At 43.4% G+C, this 8,100-nt stretch overlaps 1 protein-coding gene across 1 annotated transcript; it reads right to left on the minus strand.

Annotated features, from left to right (window-relative positions):
* Window positions 1-2,350: 2,350 nt before the first annotated feature.
* On the minus strand, window positions 2,351-5,116 carry penka (proenkephalin a). The gene is made up of 3 exons (XM_077615781.1): window positions 4,837-5,116; window positions 4,584-4,724; window positions 2,351-3,078 (listed from the first exon to the last, which is right to left on the minus strand). Exons 2-3 carry the CDS (start codon window positions 4,719-4,721, stop codon window positions 2,506-2,508), a joined length of 711 nt encoding a protein of 236 aa, XP_077471907.1. The 5' UTR covers window positions 4,722-4,724; window positions 4,837-5,116; the 3' UTR covers window positions 2,351-2,505.
* Window positions 5,117-8,100: the final 2,984 nt, after the last annotated feature.

The following is an 8,100-nucleotide window of genomic DNA, read 5'->3' on the forward strand; positions in this document are numbered from 1 at the left end:
TGTTGTAAAAATGTGCCAATGCCGGAAAGTAGCTTTTCAGAGACCTCAAGTCCAATATTACCAACCCGCGGCTCCGGAAAAGCTTTGAAATGATGACGCTGCACAAAAAAAGCGCCGCTATAGATTGACGGCTGTTCATTTTCAGTGGAAGATTGGCTTTCTTTGTGTCCCCAAGAATACACGCCTTGTCACCACGATGGCCTAAATGCGTGCTAAAGAACGCTTGCCCCACTTTTCCTAAGCCTCATTTTCCCTCACCTGGGCCCTGACCTTTGCAGGGGCGTGGCCAGGTGTGGGCGGAGTGTAAGACAAAGATAAATCATGTGCAGAACAATAATTGTGTGTTTCGCTGTTGTCATGTCATTGTCGTGCTTTGGTTTTCGAGAGCTTTAATGAGCATTTATTTCAATAAAACCACCTTTTAAACAATCGCCTGTCGCTTGTGTGAGAACAAATGTGCTTTATATAGTAGAGAGGATTGCTTGTTTTGTTGTTGTCGATGTTAACCGTCCTACATCTGCCTTTGTTTTCGCTTCTCGGCTCAAAAGCTCTCGACGGGTGCTTCGCGTTTGCGTTCTTCTGTCGGGAAATTTCAGCCTCAACGATCTTTCTTCCTGCGTGGAGTGCCTTTCGAGTGTCTGTTTTGTACCTGTTGTTGAATTTTGGATGAGCTCACGTTTGATTTGGCACGAGTGCCTGCTTTCCTGCTTCAGTCTGTTTTCAAGGGTCTGGCTTAGGAGATGGGATAGATTTTTCTGTATTGCGTTTGAACTCATCGGCCGCTGTTGACGTCGATGAGTGATCAAATAAATGGTGGGAGGGAGCCTTTTTCGACAGACGAACAACAAGTCATTGCTTTCCATTATTGCTGCGAGAGTTCCAACTCATTTCGAGTTGGAGAGTCGGCTACATTCGTTCATTTCCAGTTCAAATGGAATCGGATGTCTATTAGTGATAAACTAGTAAGGTGAGTTAAATTAGTGCAAGGTGCAAACATGGTGCACTTGCAAAAAGAAAACACGATTGTAAAAATGATTTGTGGGAAAATATGTTTACGTAAACGTGGTCAGACGGGACATCCCCAATTTTTACTCCTGTTAAAATGGATCATGTGAATATGGCTTTATATGAATACCGCATGCGTTCGATGGCTGCCAGTTAAATTTGATGTCTATCAAATAGTTCTGACTTCAAAAAATAGATATGTATTTTTCAAACCTGATCTTGTTTAAAGCCAATTGTGATGGTCTATTTAAGAAAAGTGCGTGACCGGATGATTCGCCTAAAGACGTTTTGCCGACGGACGAAACGTCTTTAGGCGAATCATCCGAGTACCAGAAAAGTGGAAGGATTTTAATTTGCATTAATTTGGGCCTTAGAGGGAAAAGTCTGATATAGTGGCTTCATTCCAAGCTAGTCAAACCACTTCAATTTGGGCATTTATTCTGACAAAAAAAGAGACTGGTTGCATGCGATCATGTATTTCGACACCCTGCTGCTTTTTTTGATAGCTAGCAAGCTAGCGTGTAATGGCGCTCACCAGGTCTGGTCGGGGGTGCTCGTCAGACGATGCTCAACGGTCGGGAACGTCCAACAGCATTTGCTTCTCGTTCACGCCGACAAAGGGCAGAAAGTTCATTTTTGCGGATCGGTGCAATCCCATGTTGGATTTGAGCATGTCGTCAATGGCGGCCGATGACGATCCTCCCAGTCCAAATGGATTGGACGTCGAGCCCAAAAAGGTGAAAAAGCCACATGGATAATAGCAAGTGAGTGGAAATCAACAAGAAGTGAATCAAAATTGCTGGTCATTATTTTGGTCCTCCTAAAGAAGGATTCCTAGAAGTGACAGGAAGTGACAAAAAAATTCTAAGAAATATTTCTCATAATATAGCCCGTTATACTTTGATTTTTATAAGAAATAAGGAAATGTGTTCAATTGAGCTCTCTTGATTTTCATTTCCTTGAGTTTTATATTTACCTCGAACATTTTCTCTTTGTTCTGGAGTTTCTTTCATTAGAGTAAATATAAATATATAGATAGATAATTTTTTTGGAATATAGCTCAGGATTATTGTGTTTTTTTGCTACTGTTATATACATCAAATCCATTTCAATGGTATCTCCATTGCGATGAATGTCCAATCCATTTAGACGCTAACGTTCATATCAGGAAATGTTTTCGTTTTCTGAACCGCTTATCCTCACAAGGGTCACGCACGGGTGGCTGCTAGTTTGCCAGTTTGCCTTGTAAAAGATGGCCGAACTAAGTTGCGTTTGGCCAAGCATCGTAAAAGATGGCCGACCTAAGTCGCATCGGACCGAGGACAGAGGACGCAAGCCAGCCACGTCAATGGACACAGCGTTTTAATAAATAATATCTTCCAACCGGGCAGACATGGATTTTGACCCGATGCGTATATTTCACGTCATGACGAAAGCGACAGAGTAGGCGGAGCGAGGGACGAGGAACGAGGGACCGGCGGGTCTGAATTTGGAGGGCTGCTAGTCCATGAAGCCGCCGTAGCGCTTCTGTTGCTGGCCGTCCTCCCGGGCCCGCTTGGACACGCCGCCGCTCTTGCCGGTGCCGCCGCCGCCGTCCAGGAGCCACTCGGGCCTGCCCACGCGCCTCATGAAGCCCCCGTAACGCTTCCTCAGGCCGCGGTCTAAGACCGCCTCCAGCAGGCGGCCCCGTAGCTCCCCCTCGTCGTCGGCACGCCGCAAAAAGCCGCCGTAGCGCTTGGCCGCCGGGCCTTCGGCGGGCTCGCCACTTTGGCTCGCCGTATTGAGGATCTTCAGAATCTCCAGGCGGATTTTTTCTTCCCGTTCGGCGGCGGCGGTGGCGGCGGCGGCATCGTCCGACGACGGGGAGCGGCGAGACATGAAGCCGCCGTAACGCTTCATGAAGCCGCCGTACTTCTTGACCGGCTGGCGTTCCGGCGAGTCGGCGTCCCCGCCGCCCGTCGCGTCCCCGTCTTGGCCGTCAAAAGGGACGCGGTCGGGTTCCTCCGTCAGGGCGTCCCAGCAGAGGCGGAGCTTCTCGCCGTCCGGCTCGCCGTCGCACTCGATCGAGCACGTCTGGAAGGAAATGAAGGAACGGATCGTTATGACGTTTCAAGCCAACGAGCCTGTCGCGGTAGCTTTGTCTCCATCTAGTGGCAGGTGACGGAACACAGTTTAGTTATATTTAACTTTTATGTTCCATACGTTTATCTTTAAGAGATGGATTTGCGTACACTTGATCCTAAAAGTTTGAAGTATTATGACTTGGGTTTTTTTAAACTTTGCTTTCACTTTTGGATGTTTTTTGTGTGTTTTTCATGCAATATTTTGACTGTCTACCTGTTGATCTTTTTCTTTTTTTAGCTGTAAAGTGCAAAAATATTTTCCTTCAATAATGTTATGACCAATAGGAACGAGCCTTTAGCGACCCCTCCCAGTCTAAATGACTCGGACGTCAACATCGTCGCTCAACGCCGACCCTCCCCGTTGAAATGGATTTAACGTCGGTGGCGGTGAATAACTTGGGGGGGAAGGCTCTAGAAATCAATCTTTTACAGGCATTCAAAACCGAATGACAAAGCCGAGATGTCAAAAAAATCCACGCAGGCCGATATCATCAAGGCACAAATTGTTGATGGCATATTAAAAAAATCAATTTTGTTATTCAACCTCCGGCAGTCCTGCTTTAATGGGAATCGATTCCTTTTCCTCTTCTTTCTGGGATTTTCAATCATACGCGAGGCGTTCAATCTATCCTTGTTTCATTAACCCGGAGCCCCCCCGTCCCCCCACTCCTCCCCCAACCGTGCTGAATCGGCACTTCAATTCAAAAGCAGAAACGGAAATATTGTTACTTGGCTACGGAAAAAATAGAAATATACGCTCAACGGATGGGCAAAGTAGGAGAAGCTAGATTTGAACCCAAGTCTTTGAGGTCCGAACCACATCTCATTTGCACTCTGTAAGAATCTTATACTTTTATTTTTGAACAGCGACCGTTTTGATCATTTTGTCTGACGTCATCAAGCTCGACAGCCGCTTGTTAAGCGATACGTTGATCTTGGACACATCAAAATTGTGCCGCAATTATTCAATTTGGCGCCCTTGTTGGTGATGGGAGCTGACTCAGATCATGTGATGCCCACTTCCTAAATTTAAATAAAGATATATATGAAAAATGCATCATTTTTGTAGTTATTTATTTTCACCTAGCTGGGATGTGACTTTTTATACTTTTATACTACTATTTATGTTTTTTTTTTACTGAGAAAACACACTTGGAAAAGCTTGGAGTAGCACCACCAATTTTGTTATACGCAGCTGTGTATGATGACAATAAGGGCTTTTGAATTTGAATGTTAAAAAATGGTATTATTATTAATAAAAAAATAATTGAAAAACTAAATAAAACGATTTTTTTTTCTATTTTCCACTTATAATTTAGATGAAAAATGAAAATACACATCTTAAAATATATTTACTGCCATTCCTTCAGTGAAAAACAGATGAAATATTTCTCTTTTGTGATTCCAAAAAAATCCATTCATCAGCTAATATGCCAAATAATATCGGAAGATTACCAAAGTGGAGAAAGCGTCTCGCTGTCCAAGCAGGCAGAGCGCGCACTCCTCGCCACAGTCGCTCCCAGCGAGCGTGGCCGCGCACGCGCACGAGCACGCGCAGGCCAGCAACATCCACACGCAGCGGCAGAAAGCCATCGACTAAGACACAAAAAAAACCACAAACAAAACACACACACATTGTAAAAAAAAATAATCTTCTCTTCTTCTCCAAAAACTATATTACATATTTTTTTTAATTCTTTTGACTCACCTAGGCTGAAGTTGCGACGTAGTTGGGGGGGCGAGTGGTCCTGTTTTTTTTTGTCCACGCGAGGATCGGAGCGGAGTAGAGCGGCGATTGGCCGTGGCGCATGCGCCGACTGCAGCCGCGCGTCGCCATTTATACCAACGCGTCTTCGGGGAGCTCCCATCTCCACCAATAGGAAGAGAGAACGACTCCAATGACTCCCCGGTAAGGCGTCCACTTCATCGCTGCCATGGACGACGAGAGGCGTCCAAAGACCTCTAGTCGCCCCCGTCAAAATGGCCTCGAGGCGGCCATGTTGGTGGGGGCCAATGTTCCCTCTAATTTTTTGTTTGTCTGGGCAGAAAGACAACCTCCCTGAGCACACTGAGTACCGGTGTGAGCAACATCATCATTGGTCGCTATGGGCACAAACCAGTATCACACCAGCCATAAGCAGTTGTATGTCTTCTACACATAAATGATTTAGTAATAATAAAATGTCATGATTAACATCTATGAATGGGCGGCCCGGTGGATGAGTGGTTCGCGCGTCGGCCTCACAGCTAAAAATAAATAAATAAATGCGGATTTTATTTTGTGCGCTCCATATGATTTGCTGTGTGCAGAGAAGACGAGAGTAGTGCCCAATTACGCACGTGTGCAGCTTAGAGGGAACATTGGTGGGGGCTACATCCCCATCAAAGTGAATGCATTGACATTAATCATCAATCAATTAAAAACAACATGAAATCATCTGCTATTCTCCTATAGTCCAATCCATTTGATGTGGGAGGGCCGGCATTTTAGTTCATTTGTCGCCATCCGTCTACTTCAAATGGATTGGACGTCAACTAGTGACAGATTTATCTCAGAATGAATGCTTGGACACCACGCGATTGAACGTCCATCCTCGTCTTTATGACGTTAACCTTGTTCTTTTTCAGCGCCTCCGTCAAAATGGATTGGACGTCTGTTACTGTCAATGTTAGGCATTGAAAACCGATAAAGAAAGTCAATGAGTGGTCTCGCGGGCCAAAGTTTGGACAGCAAACCCTGTCCTACGCTATCGCTCGCACGCAGCTAGCCGTTATCGTGAGCGTCGCTATAACAACCGGCGTTTTAATTAAGAAAATGTGTTTGGGCAACACGACTAAGTCGCCTCACTGTTTGTTCTCGCCGCTTATTTGTCGGTGCGCCAATAAAGAAAGATTAAACTTTAGTCGGGAGGACTTTGGACATAAAGCACTACTACTACATAATGTTTACCGTTCGCTTATGGCAACAAATTCAAATGACCACGTCGGCGACAGCGTAGTACTAAGGAAGATTTTCCTATAATCGTATACATATGCTCATATTTTAGAAAAAATTGGACTTGATGGACTAAATGGGGCACCATCTATAAAGCAACATTTTCATATTTAACGCTACAGTGTTTCAAAGAAAAAATTAGAGTCACTTTTTTGGGCACACTTACAACCATATTTAGCATATTTAGCAAAAGTGCTAAATCGAAATCGTAAATGGTAACCTTTTACATATTAAACCTGAATCCTAACTATGAATACCCCATTAAAATGTTTGTAAATCTAATTGCTAAATGTCTGAACTCCATTTTTTACCTAATATCCTAATCCCAAATATTAAAAATGCTACAGAAGTAACAAAATAAAAGCCACAGTTTATTTGGGTAAGTTTCAGTATCTAACAAATGAACTATTTCAGCTTTTATTTTGGTACTTCCGGTCACCGGCTGTTTGAATTAGCAATTTAGCTAAATCTTGACTTGAGAGATTTAGGATTTAGAATGAATAGTAGCGTTTTTCTACATTTGAAACGTTTGATATGTTTTGCCATTATTAACGTATGGGACTTTTTTTGTTATAAAAAAGCATTTTTAAATGTGAAAACTAAAAGCGAGCGCTTGGTTTGCCTAGCCCAAAAGTAGACCCGAATATTATCCAACAAGACGTAAGCTAATGAAGAAGCCATTTCCAATTGGTAGCTTTTAATAAGCTAATGACGGATGACGGATACATCTGTTGGAAACTGGGTGGGAAAAAAAAACATTTCCGGTAATGGCCTCCATTTGGAAAGCTCCACCCCCTCAAATTCGAATGAAGGAGGCGAAATATGAACTAGTGCATTGTTGTTTTTGTTATACATTGATTGGCCCAGGGCACAGAATGGAAGTGAGCAGGAAAATATACAAAACTTACCTTTCCATTGTCAAGGATGAGTGAATGATTTTGATGGGCGTTTGTCCAAAGTTCTTTTGGAGGAACAAAGCGGTCAGGAGGAAGAAAGGGAAGAATGGAACTCTTACAATTGCTTTTCCATCAGCCGGAAAGGCGCCGTCGTACTTTTGGGCGACGGCGGAGAAAACAAGCGCGTCCAACGTCACCGTTTGCTTACGGACGTTCTTTGTTGGCGCCGGACAAAATTGAGCCGGGCTTTTAAATCCAAACTTGAACATGTATTTTGTTTACAATCAAGTGCATCTTTACGTCGTTGTCAGCCAAATTGCTTGCGTTGGCCCGGATTTTTTAAAAAAATGGGATCAACGGTAAAGAGGACGGACGAACGGACGTCGCCGTGGATCCGTGGCGGCCATTTTGGGGCGGCCTGCAAATTTAAAGCACGCGTTTTCCACCCAATAAAAATTCTGGGCAAATTTTTGTCCTTCACAAACAATAGAATTTTTACTATTTTTCCCTACTTTTCATATTTAATACAAAAAGGAAAGGAAAAAGGTCTTAATAGTATGACTTATTTTGGGGGAAATATGAAATGTAACTAAATGAAAAATAACTGAAAATAATATTGACGGATTGCCTCTCCACAAGGAGAAAATAAAACCATAAAAAATTCTAATAACACTAGCAGGAAAAAAGTAAGATGTCATTTCCCCCCCTATTAATACTAGCTTTGATATGGTTGCCATGTTAATTTTTGTGAACTGGTGATTTGAGGGCACTTTTAAGATCTGCCGATGAAGAGAGGAAATTACACAGGCATATTTGTTCTTTTTATTATGTAATTATTTCCAGAAAAATGACAACTGGAAGGGAGGAGCCTCATTAGCAAAATGGAGAAAGAAAAGGAAAAACAAAAGCAAATTGTGTGTGTGTGTGTGTGTGTGTGTGTGTGTGTGTGGGTGGATGTGTGTCCTGTAGATAATGGCTTCTGGTGTCACCACCGCATAACAGTCAACAATCTTTTTATTAAACCCTGACTGTAACGACTAATTAACTTCATGCGGAGAACACGTCGGCTCCGTCAAGGTCG

The sequence above is a fragment of the Stigmatopora argus genome, chromosome 12 (assembly GCF_051989625.1).
Source record: "Stigmatopora argus isolate UIUO_Sarg chromosome 12, RoL_Sarg_1.0, whole genome shotgun sequence".
NCBI lineage: Eukaryota > Metazoa > Chordata > Actinopteri > Syngnathiformes > Syngnathidae > Stigmatopora > Stigmatopora argus.

Bases quoted from the DNA above. Each gene is read 5' to 3' on its own strand.
- penka (XM_077615781.1), bottom strand. From the start codon at position 4,721: ATGGCTTTCTGCCGCTGCGTGTGGATGTTGCTGGCCTGCGCGTGCTCG. The intron at 3,079-4,583 runs GTAATCTTCCGA...ATTTCCTTCCAG, and splicing joins GAGACGCTTTCTCCACTTTG to ACGTGCTCGATCGAGTGCGA.